Below are 16,947 nucleotides of genomic sequence, written 5' to 3'. Positions count from 1 at the left end.
TGTGGCCCTGCTAATCAGGACCACAGCCTAGCTGCTTCCTCTGTAAAATGGTTTCCATGTACATTAGGTACATATCTAATTGGATTCTGGAGTGCCTTATAAGCCCTAGTATATGGTATACTATATACCTAGGGCATAGGTACCTCAGAGGCCTACTAGGGGCTGCAGCAGGTATTATGCCACCCCTGGGAAGCACTCCAAAATGACACCACAGGTCTGCTACTGCAACCTGGGTAAGAGTGTGCTTGCACCCCTTACTGTGGTATAGGCTACCTATATCACTACCTTATACAGACACATATAAACCTATAAGCCACTCCTATGGCAGGCCTTCACAATCCTGAAGGCAGAGTGCTTGGTCTTATGTGAAAGGGTGCCCAAGCATGAGCTGAGCCCCTCTGCAGCATTCAGAAATACTTCCTTATGCCTGTGCGGTAAATGCTAACTTTGGAATGGCTGCATCAAAACATGTCGTGTCTGGTGTCAAACGCTTTGGAATACTACCCCCCGCCAGTTCTGGTGGCGGGGGTAGCATTCCACCCTTCTAGAGGGAGAGACATGTTCACACTGGCTAAACCCGGTAGGACTTTCCTGAGCCCTGGCATCATAAAATGGATGCTTCTGCCACAGACACGGGTCTGGCCTCCTGCTGCTGACCGAAACTCCAGCAAGGGAGGCCTGGACAATTGGTTTCCTGTCCAGACAGGCTGATGTGTATTGGGGCTGGGTGGGAGCACTCTCTGGTGCTTTGAAGTCCTGCACTGGGGACACACAAGGTGTCCCTGTGCATAGCCCAGTTCAAACCGGTTGCAGGGACACTCAGCCCCTGCTCTGGCGTGAAACTGGATAAAGGGGAAGGGGTGTAACCACCCCCACCCCAGGCCCACCAATAGGTGGCGCCTTAGAGTTAGTCCATCCCCTAAACTTAGTATAAGTATAGGAACCCAGTACCTAGGACTTTGGATTACCCTGGACGAACCTCTGAAACATATATCCTGAACCTTCGACTTTCTATCTCGACTAGAAGACAGAAGAAATCTCCCTTGGGGTCAAGGAGTGACTCCCCTGCTTGGCAGGCACCAAAGAAGCAACTGACCGGTCTGCATTACTGAAGCTCCCTCTGGACACCGAAGTCTCTGCATCACCAGAGGTGGATTTCCAGACTTCCTCAAGGCTACCCTGAGTCCACAGCAAAGCTGAGGCCCGTGGCTATCGTGGGTAACGTGGAACCGTGACCCCTGGACACTGTGGACTTTTGCAGCAGCAACACCTTCCTGGTCATCCTCAAAGTTGTGCTTTTGGCTCCGAGTAGCCCCAGTCTTGAGCACCTCCTGCACCGAAGATTGTTGGCCTCCACTCCACGAGTGACCCGTGGGCCAGCTCCAAGTGCGACCGCTCGAGGCTCCTTTGCGATCACTAGCCCGTTGGCTAGCAGGTCCCCATGAAGGCAACTCCACTTTTGTTTGGGCTTTTCTGGTTGCTCCAGTCTTGCTCTTACTTACCCTCACTGGGTGAGTCCATCAGACCATGCTGGTCTGCACCGCAGTCCTTTCTCTGATTTCCTGAGAATTGCCATTGCCAAGGCTTGTTGGGTCCTTCCTGGTCGCCGACACCGCAGCACTCGACACACTTCGTGGGACAGCTTGAATCCGTCTCGTGGACTTCGTCGACGCCTCCTGGACCTCGTGGCTGAAGAGTCAAGACACCCGTCAACTCACCTGAAGCACCCGACATCTGTGGGCATTGGTCCATCCTGCCCTTGGTCACTGGCAAGTGACTCAGACTCTGTCCCCTCTGCTTTCAGGTTTCTTACATCCTAGATCCAGGCTTGGACACTTCTCCTCTTCACTGCAGCAGCAATTCTTTGCAGGCTTCCATTGGAATAGACGACGCGACCAAAAGACACCTATGCACCCGGCTTTCCTGGGTGAGGTAACTTGAGTACTCCGGTATTCTCGAGGGTGCAAGCCCTAGAACTGTCTAAGTCTAAAAGGGTTTGGTACTAGTTCGATTTGAAGTGTCCCTAATCTTTAAAATTCCAACCGCGGCATTCCCCATAGAAAGTAACAGGAACCCACAGTTGTGTTTCCACACTGCATACGGCTCCCGTGGGTCCCCTGTGTCACTACCTTGGGTGGTTCCTTGTGGTCCCAGCGATTCTAGAGCGAATAGGCACACTGCCTATTTCAGTTGTGGTTCTTATACCACTTTTTTAATATATGGTTTGGTACGCCCCTAGGGCCCAAACGTGTAATTGTGCTTTTACTGATGCTTAAACACTTGTAACTGAAGTACTTCGAACTCCAGTCTCATAAAGAGACTAGAGGGGTGTGTATTATCTTAAATACATATATTTTAAATATATACCTGGTGTGGTTGTCTTTTCATTTGATCATTCAAGAGATTATAGACTGGTAAAACAAGCTGCTTTACATTCCTTCAAGACTTAGCCTGAAAGCTGCTCTCCATAGCTACCACTAGGATAGCTTTCACATAAGGTTGTCTTTAACCTATCACCATAAGGGGTTGGTTGGACTGATACAAGGTGCCCACTAGAACTAGTGGACAGCATATATCAGGCCACCTTCTCACATTTAGTATATGTTTGGTCTCCCCCTGGAGCCCGCTGTGTATTGTGCTACTTACAACTGCTCTATTGATCCAGTATTGTGTGCTTTGTTTTCTAACCATGTGTAGAGGATAATAGAGAGTGTTATATTAATAAATACATATTTTTTATATAACTACTGTGTGGTTCTCCTTCATTTAGTCATTCAGAAGGTGATATCCTGGTAAAACAAGCTGCTTTACATTCCTTCAAGATTAAGCCTGCTTTTCATAGCTACCACTAGGATAGCTTTCATAAAGGTTATCTTTGACCTCTTACATCATAAGGGTCGTGTGGATTGGTACAGGGTGCCCACTTTAACTAGAGGACAGCATATACCAAGCCACCTTCTCACATTGGTGTGCAGCAGTTGGGACTCAATCTTGCTATTGTTTTACTAGATAAATCTCATTGAATGATTAACTGAAAACCACTAAAAGTATTAGGCACATATAATACTTCAAGATTTGAATAAGTAAGTTCTACTGAACTTGGAGTTGGGTAAGTCAAGAGTCTAGCACACACTTTCTCCAACTCAAGAGAGTTTAGTCTCTACTAGGTTAGGCAGGTGCCTACACCACATAACACTATTATGTCTTCTAGAGGAGAAGCCAGTGGCTCTCTACCAACTCGGTACAATGGCCTCTCATTCCAATAATTGAAAGCCATGTGTGTGTGTAGGAAGTTGAGGACAGGGAGGAATGAAAACACCCAACGTCTCATTAAGTTGTTACTCTTGGATGATCTTAGAAAGACCCCAGGGTCTGATGAGTTAAAAAAAAATGGGTGGGACATGAAATGAGGAAAGGCCAGGAAGTGAAACCTTCTTTGACCTGAACTCAAACCCTGACCAGGGGGATCAAGATGATTCCAACCTGGACAACTTAGATATTCCGTTAGGTGGGGAGAAGGCCCCAGTGAACCTCTCTTTACACCACCAGGAAGAGTACAGAGTTTACCTAGGAGATCCGGATCTCCCTGTGTAGAATCTCGACACTCAGGACCTTCTGTAGGGACTTTTATATCCAATAAGAGGGAATCCTCTTATGATAGACAGTGCCATCTTCTGGAGCTTGAGAAAATCAGGCTTAGGCTCAAGAAGGAGCAGTTGGCCCTAGACAAGGAATCCCTAGAGCTCCAGAGGGCTACAAAGAGATTGGGACTAGAATACCATGGTGGCAGCAACAGTGTCCCTAGGGTTAAGGAGAATACTTATGACCATAGGAACCTGAGCAAGATAGTCCCTCCCTACCATAGTGGGAATGACATCCACAAATAGATAACTGCCTTGGAAAGGGCCTGTAAAGTACAGAAGGTCCCCCAAGAACAGTTGGCAGCTATCTTGTGGGTCTCCTTTGCTGACAAAGGTAGAGATAAGCTCCTCACTGTTAGAGAAGAGAATGCTGCTAATTATTCAGTTCTGAAGAGTGCTCTCATTGATGGGTTTGGCTTAACCACTGAGCAATACAGGATTAAGTTCAGAGACACCCAGAAAGCACAGACGCAGGACTGGGTTGACTTTGTAGATTGTGCTACTAAGGCTCTGGAAGGCTGGTTACTTGGCAGTAAAGTGAATGATTTCAAGGAATTGTACAATTTAATTATGAGGGAGCAGATCCTTAATAATTGCCAAAATCAGTTGTTGCATCCATACCTGGTTGACTCTGATCTGACTTCTCCCCAAGAACTGGGAAATAAGGCAGATAGATAGGTCAGAACCAGGGTGAAGTAGAAAACTCAGAACCAAGGTGGTGACCAAAAGAAGTCTGATTCTAAACCAGCAGATAAGGGGGGAAGAATGGTAAAGACCAGAAGTCTTCTTCAGGGCCCCAAAAAACTGCATCTGAGGGTGGTTCACTATCTAACAATGGGAAAGGCAGAAAGAAGCCTTGGTGTTACCTGTGTAAGGAAAAGACACATTGACCTAGGGATGCCAATTGTGCCAGAGCCAATGATCCTCCTACCAACACCACTGCTCCTAAGGCAACTGTTCCCCTTAGTGCAAATTCATGTCAAATTACATAACTGCTATGTGGAAAGAGTGTGGAGTGAATTACAAATTCACCACACCCTATCACCCCCAATGCAATGGGTTGGTTGAAAGGTTCAACAAAATCCTGAAGGGCATGATCATGGGCCTCCCAGAAAAGCTTAGGCAAAGATGGGATGTCCTGTTGCTCTGCCTTCTATTTGCCCACAGAGAGGTTCCTCGGAAGGGGGTTGGTTACAGCCCTTTTCAACTTCTGTTTGGACATCCCTTGTGTCTAGTGAAGGAGGGATGGGAGTTACCTCTCTAACCACCTAAACAGGACATAGTGGACTATATACATGGTCTCCGCTCCAGGATTGCTGAGTACACGAAGAAGGTATCCAAAGACCTTGAGGCTAGCCAAGAATTACAGAAAGCTTGGCATGACAAAAAGGCTGTTTTGACTGTGTACCAGCTAGGACAGAAGGTATGGGTGTTGGAGCCAGTGGCCCCAGCAGCACTCCAGGACAAATGGAGTGGACCACATGCCATACTTGAGCAGAAGGGAGAGGTTACCTACCTGGTGGACCTTGGAACTCCCATGAGCCCCCACAGGGTTTTCCATGTGAACAGGCTCAAGCCATATGTTGACATGGCTGACATGGGCTTGCTCATGGCTACTGATGAGGAACAGGAGGAAGAGAGTGAAACACTCCCTGACCTCCTCTCACAGAACCCTGATGATGGTTCAGTAGATGGTGTAGTCTTGGCAGGCAGCCTTACTGAACAGCAACAGACTGATTGCTGGAAAGTCCTCAATCAGTACAGACACATGTTCTCACTGACTCCCAGTTAGACCACTTGGTGTACCTATGAAGTGGGCACAGGGGAGTGTTTACCTGTGAAGAACAAAATTGACAGACAACCTGACCATGTCAGGGACTGCATCAGGACAGAGGTACAGAAGATGTTGGAATTGGGAGTAATTGAACCCTCAGTTGGCCCTTGGGCTAGTCCAGTAGTCCTAGTACCCAAACCTCACACTCAGGGTGGTAAAAGAGAAAAGAGGTTTTGTGTAGACTACAAGGGGCTTAATGCAGTCACTAGGACTGATGCTAATCCTATTCCTAGGGCAGATGAACTGATTGATACTCTGGCCTCAGCCACGTTTCTGAATAAATGTGACCTCACAGCTGGATACTGGCAAATCAGACTAGCCGGGGATGCTAAGCCCAAAACAGGATTCTCAACCCCTAGTGGGCATTATCAATTTATTGTGATGCCCTTTTGTTTCAAGAATGCACCTGCCACTTTTCAAAGGTTGGTGAATAAAGTTCTCACAGGCCTGGAAGGCTATAGTGCAGCTTGTCTTGATGATATTGCTGTCTTTCGCTCCACCTGGGAGGATCACCTTGTACACCTGAGAAATGTTTTGGAGGCCCTTCAAAAGGCAGGCCTCACTATCAAGGCCACTAAGTGCCAGATAGGGCAGAGTAAAGTTGTGTACCTAGGTTACTTGTAGGTGGAGGACAGGTTCAACCATTGCAGAGCAAAATCCAGACCATAATGGACTGGGTTGCTCCACCACCCAGACTCAGGTCAGAGCTTTCTTGGGCCTGACTGGGTACTACAGGAGGTTTGTCAAAGGATATGGATCCATAGTGGCCCCTTTGAATGATTTAACTTCCAAAAGAATGCCACAGAGAGTTCAGTGGACACTTAGCTGTCAAAAGGCATTTGATGACCTGAAGCAGGCCATGTGCACTGCTCCCATTCTGCAAAGTCCTGACTATTCCAAACAATTCATTGTTCAAACTGATGCATCTGAGTTGGGGGTAGGGGATGTGTTATCACAACTGAATGAAGAGGGTCAGGATCAGCCAGTTGCTTTCATAAGCAGAAGGCTGACCCCCAAAGAGAAACGTTGGTCAGCTATTGAGAGGGAAACCTTTGCTGTGGTTTGGGCTCTGAAGAAGCTGAGGCCATACTTGTTTGGCACCCACTTCAATGTTCAGACAGACCATAAGCCCCTCTTATGGCTTAAACAGATGAAGGGCGAAACCCCCAAACTTTTGAGGTGGTCCATTTCCCTACAGGGGATGGACTATACAGTGGAACATAGGCCTGGGAGTAACCTTGCCAATGCAGATGGACTCTTCAGATATTTACACTTAGAACATGAAGACTCAACTGGTTAAGGTTAGTTTAATGTCCTTTCATTGGGGGGTGGGGGTTGTGTAGGAAAGTAGGATCTGCTTCTTATGGTTACCCCCACTTTTTTGCTTGGTGTCTCACGGTTTTTGACTAGTCTGGCTAGGATCCTGCTAATCAGGACCACAGCCTATCTGCTTTCTCCCTTAAATTGACATACATGTACTTTAGTACACTCCAGATTGGATACTGGGGTACCCTTATCAGTCCCTGCTATATGGTACATCATGTACCCAGGGCAAAGGTACCCCAGAGGCCTCCCATGCGCTGAAGCATGTATTATGCCACCCATAAGAGGCCATGCAAAATGGAACTCTAGGTCTGCTACTGCAGCCTGTGTAAGATGGTGCTTGCTCCACTTACATTAGATATAGGTTCACTATATCTATAGGCACTACACTTAAAACGTATGTCACCCCTATAGCAGGCCTTAACAATACTGAAGACAGGGTGCTGGTTTTTAGGTGAGAGGGTGCCCCTGCATGAGCTGAGCCTCTCTGCAGACTTCGGAGACCATTCTCCCAGGTTGTCTGTGACTCAGCCGGACATATAGGTAGAGGTGCATTATAACCTCGCGGTAAATGCTATCTTGAAAACAGCTGCATAGAAACATATCCAGTTTGGTGTCAAACAACTTGGAATCATACCTCCACTCCAGTAACTGGTGTGGGAGGTATGATTTCACCCTTCTGAAGCGAGATTCGTGGGGTCACTGGTCTTACCGGTGCCAGCCTTCTCGACCCGGACAGCACAAAATGGATGCTGTCGACCAGAGACTCTTTTCTGCCCTCCTGCTGCTGAGCCAAGCTCGAGCAGAGGAAGGCATCCTGTCACAGGGATTTGTGACCACCTCCCAGACAGGATTTTGTGTATTGGGGATGGGTGGGTGCACTCTGAGAGTGCCTGAAAGTCTGCACTTGGGACACATTTAGTGCCCCTGTGCATAGTCCAACTCAAACCAGTTCTGGGAGCCATTGGCTCCTGCTATGGTGTGAAACTGGACAAAGGACATGGGTGTACCCACCCCTCTGTCCTGCCCCTCCCCTAGGAGGGTACCCTGAATCTGTCCAACCCTTTCCTGTCGGTATAAAATGGGTTACCTGGTGTCAGGACATTGGATTTTACGTGGACAAGATTCTACAAAAAAAAAAACACTGATCTTGGACCGTCTGGACACTTGGACTTTGCTGGACCTCGACTGGGCTCGACTTCGTCACCCTTTCCATCCGAAGCTTGGTTTGTGCTGTGACTTGATACAGGCTCCATGCAGGACCAGAGGGCACTTAAGACAACAGAAGAATCTTCCTTGGAGTGAAGGAGTCTCTCCCCTGCTTCGCAGGCACCTAAAGCGCAACTGACCGGTAGCTGCGCCTGAGCTCCTGCGAACTCCAAAGATTTCAGCCACACCGGTGGTGGGTTCTTGAAGGTCCTTGAGATCGATCTGCCCTCTCACCAAGTTTTAGGCCAGTATGTCTTGTGGGGGCTGCGTAACCCAAACCCCTGTGCAAAGTCCATTTGCAAGTCCGTATGCTTGTTGGCGATTCCTGAGCTTGTGCATTGGACCCCGTGTGGTACTGACCCTGAGCATTATTTGCAGCAAAGAACTCCAGCCTCCTCACACCGTGTGCTACGTCGGCTGGTGCTTTGCAATCTTGCTCGAGGTCCCCTCGTGACTCCTGGTCCTTTGGCCTGTGGGAAGGTCATCTTGATTATTCTTGGGCTTCCCTGATTGCTCCAGATGTGCCCTGACTCTGCATTGCTTTGAGAGTCCCCTGTACCTTGTTGGTCCACACCATAACCTGTGTGTCCTTCCTGCATGGGTTGCTGTTGCCAAGTCTTGTTGGTGCTCCCGCCAGACACTGACGACTCAGCACTCAACATCCTTCGTGGGCAGCTCACCTCCAGATCCTGGTCATCCTCGACATCTCCTGGTCTTCATGGCTGCAGAGTCAAGCATCCCTTCTTCGCACCTGAAGCACTCGACATCAGTGGGCATTTGTCCACCGAGCCCCTGGTCACTCTGAAGTGACCCAGACTCTGTCCCCTCTGCTTTCAGGCTCCTCCCATCCAGAATCCAGGCTTGGATTCCACCGGACCCTTTTCACCTTCACGGCAGCAGCACTTCTTTATTTCCTTCCATAGAGAACTACGAGAGTTTCTGACGCCACTTCAGACTTATGCACTCGGCTTCCGTGGGTTAGGTAACTCCTATACTATGGTATCAACGGGTGGAGTGGCTCTTTCAACTCTTAAGTTCTGAAGGGTTTGCTCGAAGTCCTCCTAGAAGGGTCCTTAAACTTTAACTTTGTAATCGCAACTTTCCCATAGAGTTGTACGGAGCACGCGGTCGTGATTCCTCACTGCACCCGTCCTCCGTGGGTCTTCTGTGTCATCACCTTGGGTGCTTCCTTGGGGTCCCAGCAATTTTACGTGCTCTAGGCACTGGGGGCCGATTCACAGAACGAACTTAAGACAAAATCCTAAACTTACTACTTTTGGTATTCACAGAAGTTAGGATTTTGTCTTAAGTTTGTCTTAAGACAAACTTAAGACAGATTTAAGACAGTCTTAAGACAGACTTAAGACAAACTTAAGCCAGACTTAAGACAGACTTAAGACAGACTTAAGACAGACTTAAGACAAACTTAAGACAAAATCCTAACTTAAGTCTGTCTTAAGTCTGTCTTAAGTCTGTCTTAAGACTGTCTTAAGTCTGTCTTAAGACTGTCTTAAGTCTGTCTTAAGACTGTCTTAAGTCTGTCTTAAGTTTGTCTTAAGACAAACTTAAGACAAAATCCTAACTTCTGTGAATACCAAAAGTAGTAAGTTTAGGATTTTGTCTTAAGTTAGTTCTGTGAATCGGGCCCACTGTGTCTAGTCAAGTCGTGATTGTGATACCACTATTTTAGTATATGGTTCAGTCTCCCCTGGAGCCTACTGTGTATTGTGCTACTTACAACTGTTCTATTGATTCAGTATTGTGTGCTTTGTGTTCTAACCTCATGTAGAGGATAGTAGAGAGTTATATTAATAAATACATCTTTGTATATAACTACTGTGTGGTTCTCCTTCATTTAGTCATTCAGGAGGTGATATCCTGGTGAAACAAGCTGCTTTACATTCCTTCAAGATTAAGCCTGAAGGCTGCTCTCCATAGCTACCACTAGGATAGCTTTTATAAAGGTTATCTTCAATCTCAATCATCATAAGGGTCATGTGGATTGGTACAGGGTGCCCATTTTAACTAGTGTACAGCATATACCAAGCCCCCTTCTCACATGAACCAATCAATTATTGGCTGGCAGGCAGCACTTCCTAGTGCCATATTGAAAGTTCTCCATAGGGGTGTTGGGCCATTTATCAGAATCAAGAGAAGACCGAATACCCCGACTGACTTTCAACAGCGACTTTCCACAATGCATAGTGCAGTACCTTTGGTGGTAATAAAGCAATGCTTTGGGGGAAGCAAACTTGCTGCGATTTTATGCTTTTGTGCTATTTGCTACTGTAATTCGGTAAGCAGAAAGCAGTCAATTAGTGGTGGTTAGATTGTATGCCAAGTTGGGAATAGGAATAATTGATAGACTGAACAGAACATGGTCTTGTTTTGAAGGGGAAGATTAGAAGTTTTGATTCCTGGCACGAAAACCAAGGAATAACATGCAATTTATCTCTAGTCCCTTTAACAAGGACATATCTAGCCAAGATTATGCAAGCGTTAACCCACACAGTTGCAATAAGGTTGCCATTGGATTAACAGAATCTTGAAGAAACATAGATTGCTTTGTAGAAAAGCCCTCTAACCCTAAGACAATCTACACCCATGGTCACCACTAAAAGGGAGCTAGGCGTGAATTTAGACAGTGAGGGGTGGGCTGGTATACTGAGACGTCAAGCATGCCACTAAAGTGTATCTATTACAATTGGTTGCAAAGGAAATTCAGGTATCTATGGCACTTAGTAGGGAGGATATGGATGAATGGTGGTGATTATGAGCTGAGTATCCAAGTTTCAAATGTCTTATCTGCAGTAAGAGTCTCAAAACCCATATTAAAGAAATGTGGAAGAAGCAGGTACAGGTACTATTTTATTAAACCACGTGTAGTCAGACCTGCAGTGAAACATTCCCATGAAATCACATATCTTTGCGAAGAGGGTAACCTCAACCGCTTGTTGTACAACAGAGCCCTACAGCAGGACATATTGGATAGAGCCAGAGGAGGCTTGGTGGTACTATACAATAAGGATTTGGATCGATATCTGAACCTTTAACTTTCACTGGGGAAGCTCTAGCATTTGAATGTGAGTACTCCCCCTTTGTAATTCTTTTACACATTCACAAATGGGCCCTGACAGCTCACATTTGCACCCAATCTATACGCTTGTAGAGTTGTGTTGCTTTATCAGTACTTCCAAGAAACTACTGCGAGAATTGCACACTACAAAAATTAAAATTACAACTGAAAAAAATATCTGTGGTCATGGTTAATGGTTAGGATTCTTTGTTGGGGAAGATGTGACTTTGTCTTGGTAAGCTCACAGATTTTGAGAAATGGCATATGATTAAGTGCTTCCACCCTGCAAATGCTGGCACTAGACCTAATTGAATCCTAGGTCAGACTGAGTAAGCAGAAAAGGAAATGATGAATGTGCACCAGAAAGAGGAGTTCTTATTGCATATGCTATGTGTGTGCCCTAATTTGAACCATTAGGAAACTTACATTTTGGGACGTTGATCAATTGGTGTAGACCATTTCTGCGTTGATCAATTGGTGTAGACCATTTCTGCAAGTAAAATTATATTTGCTAATGAATCGTGACCTTGTGATGATATCACTAAGGTGACAATTTCCTGAATGTATTATGGCCGTATAAAAAAGCATGGTACTTGTGTAACACGTTTCTGTGGTTGATACACGGTGAATAGATTGTCATTTAAATGTCAAAAACATAAATCTTGGCTGCTCATTTTATTTGCTATGTTTTAATGACTACATACTCTACAGTGACTGTGTCTCATGCAAAGACTCCCGATGTGCATTATGAACTCACACACAAATCTGCTTTCATCAGAGCAGTAATCTTTAGTTGCATCATGGAGCGTGACCCCCCGATGGCAGACAGTTCCACGCATCGTAACATTGTCTCCAAGTTCTTTGTGTACCACACCTCCCTGTGAAAGAGAAACAAGACATGAGTTCCTTTCTGAGAGATCCCAATGCCAACTTAATGTCCGCAAAACAGACCATCCACAGACTGCAGCAGGCAAAACTGAGACTCCCCCCAAAAAACCGCAGTAAACCCCTATTATGACCACGACATAATGACACATCTGAACCACGGGCCCCCAAAAACAAACCCCAGAGGCATCTGCAAAACCCAGTGCTAAAACAAAGCAGAGCGGCTTCTACAAAACAAAGCCCAGAGGCAAACATAAAATAAACTATACACAACCCAAAACAAACAAAAGTAAGCTCTAACTCAAATTCATGAAACACCCACGATTAAACCAGAATCCCTAAATACTACCACAAACAGGCGCCCAAACCAAGTGCCACAGACAACCGAGCATAAACATGAGAGTCCTCATACATGCCTCTCTGAGGAGTCACATTACCATTTGATTTCAGGAACAGGAAAGCTGCAAATTTTAGAAAGTGAGCTTCCTCAATCCTGCCCCAAAACTACTATCCTCAGTGACAACTCCAAAGCAAACTCCGTGGATGCCTAAACAATGTAATCCGATATACCCAATCACCAAAACCAGACAACTCAACACAAGTCCAACCTTCCTTTAACACAACTAAGATTAATATCTATACAAACTCTCGAACATGATGGACCGACACCTGATGTGATATCCTGAAAAGTTATTCAATGGTGGGCAGTACCAAATACCTGAAACACACCATGGAAATCATGGGATTCCAAAGACCATGGGGTGCAATCAGAACACAAGGAACCTCAAACAACCTCACAGAATGTAAACAGAGCAAAGGTTATAGAAGGTTAAAAAGATGAGGAGGAGTCACTTTGGCTCAGAACTTCGAGAGCAGATGGTAGCTGAATCTCACCCAGTGTTTTCAGCTCCAATGTCTTCTTCAATGGGAACTGCTAGCATGGGCCGGATTCCCAGTGCCCTCAGCTTGTCCATACAATCCTGGATCTCTGGCAATGACTCTCCAGCGACAAACTGTTGGTAAATTGAGGTCCGCACAGCCATTTCAAATAGACGCCGGCCCAGTACTCTGCGGCCAAAGGACATACACTGCAGCCAAGACAGAGAAGAGAAATGTTAGCTCCGAATTGAGGCAATGGTCATCCAGGTGACAGCTCAACACCCACTCAGTCTGTGCTCTGCAATTTTTGGTCACAGCCAACCTCGGCTTCATTAATTCAGTCTGCTCACATCCAGTTCCTTACATTTAGAGAGGAGGAGTATTCTGTCTGTGAGCCAAGATAATTTCTCATATGACTCATAGTAAATAGCTGAGCAAGGCACAAGATTGTGGAATACACCACAATAAACAATTTTAAGTTATTCCCAAAGGCATTATGATCATCATCTTCTTAAACACAAGTATTTTTCAGAAAACCTATCACTTTGATCTAAACTGTGGTAGCTTTCCTCTACCAACCTTGGCATTACTACTAAAATTGGCAGCAAGCTTTGAGACAAGAGAATGATAATGTCAGCCACAAGGGTATTATTGTGCAAACATTAGGGCCCGGATTTACTAATAAATGACACAAATCAGCACAGTAACCAAAGTTGCTGTGATGCCATATGTGAAAAAGAGAGACACAGGGGCATGTTTGCAAGGGGATTGCGCCACCGGAACATCACTTTTACCGACGTTCCGGTGGCGCAATGCCCTGCACCACATTATAAAAGTGCAGTTCAGCCACTTTTTGTGGCTTAACACCGCTTTGGAAATATGGTATCCTTTCAGGCAGGAATCTGCGTGAAGGTGTCGTGCAATGGGTGTTGCTGTTGGCATTCCTACGCAACACTCATTGCTTTTTGATGCTGCCCCATATTTACACGGATCTGTAAATATGAGGCAGCGCCAAAAACTAACGCATCAGAATGGCGCAACAATGAGAAATACCTTTATTTCTCTTCATTTTTGCTATTTCTATGTATGTGCAGAATGCAGCACAAGTAGAAATAACAAATCATCATTATTGATTGTTTATGTGCAGGAAGGAACACCTTCCTGCACATAAACAATCATTCCCGAAATGCAGACACCCTTACACTATGGCATAAAGGTGTCTGTGTTGGTGCTAGGCAGCTTTTTTTAGTGCCAGTGCTAGGGAAAACACAGGGGTGCGCCGTATTGTTGTAAATACGGCACGTCCCTGTATTTTGGAAATGGCGGACCGGGGTGCAGCAAACTTTGCTGCAGTGCTGCGCTCCGCCAATTCCTTGTAAATATGCCCCAAAATGTGCCATTGATTGGCAATTTTTTTTTCTCCCTCTGCGCGGGTGTGCTTTTGCCTGCAATGTGCCAGCACACACACCCTGGAACCATAGTGCATTCTCTAAGACTTTCCCCACTTTGCGTGTGCCTTATTTATCAAAACGTACAAAGGGTTGAAAAATAAGGAGAAATAAAAAACATTTCTCCTAGTTACACCTGCCTCGAGGAGGTGTAGGGTTTTGGCACAAATCCATGTGTACAAATGTAAGTAGTTGCATGGCATGCTCCCTTGACACAAAGTAGAGTAAAGTAGCGCTTAGCTTAACTTTGCATTACTTTGGTCAACTTAGGGCAGGTAGCAATGATCAGCAATTGGAGAAGTTGGACATTCTGCTTATTTTTTTTTATCATCGATAGGAGGTTGAGGAGGGTGGTTATAGCAGAAAGCCACAGTGAGTCGGGGAGATGCTTTGGAGGTGGTGCTGAAGGTTATTAGAGAGATAATCGGAAGGATTTTTCAGTGCAAATTGCTGGGGATGTGGGCTAATAAATAAAGTGATCATGGGCCTGGAAACATAGAAAAGTGGCACCCATCACACACAAAAATACCCTCCTGCCCACTGTTGTGTTGTATCCTGGTTTCTGTGGTGAAGATTTGGTGGCAACAGAGAACCAACAGGTGGAGCTCAGGCAAGTGATGAGTGGGGGTCTGTTGCGCAGTTTTAAGGAAGTGGCTGACCATTGGTTTGGTAGCAATTTTTCTCAGTGCAGAGTAACAATGAAAAAGGGGTAATCTACTTGTGCATGTGTGGGAAAATGTTGCAGGGGACGACACAGGTGAATGACTGCTGCAGAAAATTAAAAAAGACTTGGGGGGCCTATTTAGGAGTTTGTCGTGCAGTGTAGTGCAGCAATTTATCATGCTGTGCTGCTCTGTGTGGCAGGGAAAGGGCAGGAATGTTGAGAACAGGAAGAGCAGTTCCTATGGGTAGCTAGTTAGGGAGGGGGAGGAAGTGGGGAAGCACAGGTCTTTCTTCGTAATGCCCTCACACACCCCAAGGGATGTCATGCTTCATCATTTGGGCATCCTTGATGTTGGCTGTGCGTTTGAATGCAAATCTCGGTTTTCTTAGAGACAGATCACCCGAGTCTAGTATTCGCCAGTGTTTATTGATGACACTTTTTAACAAGTTAGACTCTGAAGTGAAAGTGGTCACACATGTGATGAGGTCTGATTCTGGTTTTATCTGTGATTCGAGAAGGGTTGACCTATTGGTATTGCGTGCTCGTTTTTGTGCATTGTTGATAATGCTGGTTATTGTTACCTTGTTTCCCCCCCCCCCCTTTTTTGTTGTTTCTCCCTTCTACCACAGGTCTATCCTCATCTCAGTACCAGTTCCTTATTAATCACCCCCTACCGTTCCAAGCAACTAGTGCTAAAACGGTAGTGCACTCACCTTTAAACGTTCTATTTTTGGTGAAGTGACGAAGTGCCATTGACCCTTTTTGGGGCAGCTGGGGCACGAAACATGTTGACCACACCCTCACATGACTAGCCCTTACGGACCATCACTCCTAATTAGGGCTTCTACACCTCTTTTTACCAAGGCTAGAGCTACCTCATTAATAAAATACTTAAATAAGTAGGACGGCCCTATACCTTTTTTAAAAACATCTCACTCCTCGTGCACTACCCTGCCCTCACACCCACACGCACCCATACGGCTTCTTCAAAAGATCCCCGACAAAGAGCCCCGGTTTCGGGAGCCCGTCAGGCATTGCAGCGCCGGCCTGACGAGGGGCAAATGCCCAAATGATGAAGCATGACATCCCTTGGGGTGTGTGAGGGCATTACGAAGAAAGACCTGTGCTTCCCCACTTCCTCCCCCTCCCTAACTAGCTACCCATAGGAACTGCTCTTCCTGTTCTCAATATTCCATTGGTGCCTTCTGAGCAGGACCTAAATCAAAAACTAGGCTCCTTGTCCCTCTCTGAATAAAAAAGGGCAGGAATGTGCCATATTTAAGTCAATATGGCGCGGGCAGGAATGTGCCATATTTAAGTCAATATGGCGCATTCCTGCCTTTTTCCCTGTGCTGGCGCCCTTTTGGCAGCCTAGCACCAATGCAGGCACCCTTGCACTTTGTATGCAGGATTATTTGTGTGCAGGAACAGACACTTTCCTGCACAAAAACAACCCTGAGAGGCATATTCCTCTAAGTCCTGCAGAATGCAGCACACATAGAAAGAGGAAATGACGAGGAGAACAAAATGCATATTTCTGCCTGTTACGCCTCACCTTGGAAGGAGTCTCTTTTTGGCACATTCTCCCGTCTACAAGTTCTGCTAAATCTGAGAATGCGAAAAAAACATGAAAGTTGCATGGGAACATCCATGCAATGCCCATGGAACACCCTCTCAGGGCAGAGTAAGACAACACAGCGATTTGCACTGCCTTGCCTTACTCCAGATTTATAGAGCCACTCAGGGCCAAGCAAAGTTTCCTTGCGTGGCTTCATAAATCACATCTAAGCTTTGCGTTGCTCTAGAACCACGTTGTGAGGTGCAAGAGCGACGCAAACCAGCTCATAGATAGGGCCCTAGGTGCTCAAGGCTACACTGGAAAAAAAAGGCAGCGCTATATATGGTTTCATTCCTGCTCCATATTACACAGTCGCGGCCGGCATTGCTTGCTGGTGGTGGTGGTGTGGAGGGCGGTGGGTTGGTTGTCG

General features: G+C 46.1%; 1 protein-coding gene across 2 annotated transcripts in view; it reads right to left on the bottom strand.

Moving 5' to 3' along the window:
- Positions 1–16,947, bottom strand: part of PRODH2 (proline dehydrogenase 2) — a 918,268-nt gene that overhangs the window by 573,248 nt on the left and 328,073 nt on the right. For both annotated transcript variants that reach the window (XM_085618909.1, XM_085618908.1), the window contains exons 2-3: positions 12,863–13,056; positions 11,841–11,961 (exon numbers count right to left, since the gene is read on the bottom strand). In XM_085618909.1, coding sequence (XP_085475035.1) covers positions 11,841–11,961; positions 12,863–13,053 — 312 coding nt within the window. In that variant the 5' untranslated portion in view covers positions 13,054–13,056. The remainder of the gene's footprint in view (positions 1–11,840; positions 11,962–12,862; positions 13,057–16,947) is intronic.

The sequence above is a fragment of the Triturus cristatus genome, chromosome 7, assembly GCF_964204655.1.
Source record: "Triturus cristatus chromosome 7, aTriCri1.1, whole genome shotgun sequence".
In the NCBI taxonomy this organism is placed as follows: Eukaryota; Metazoa; Chordata; class Amphibia; order Caudata; family Salamandridae; genus Triturus; species Triturus cristatus.
The sequence above is the reverse complement of the archived record's forward strand: the minus strand, read 5'-3'. Positions and strand labels throughout refer to the sequence as shown.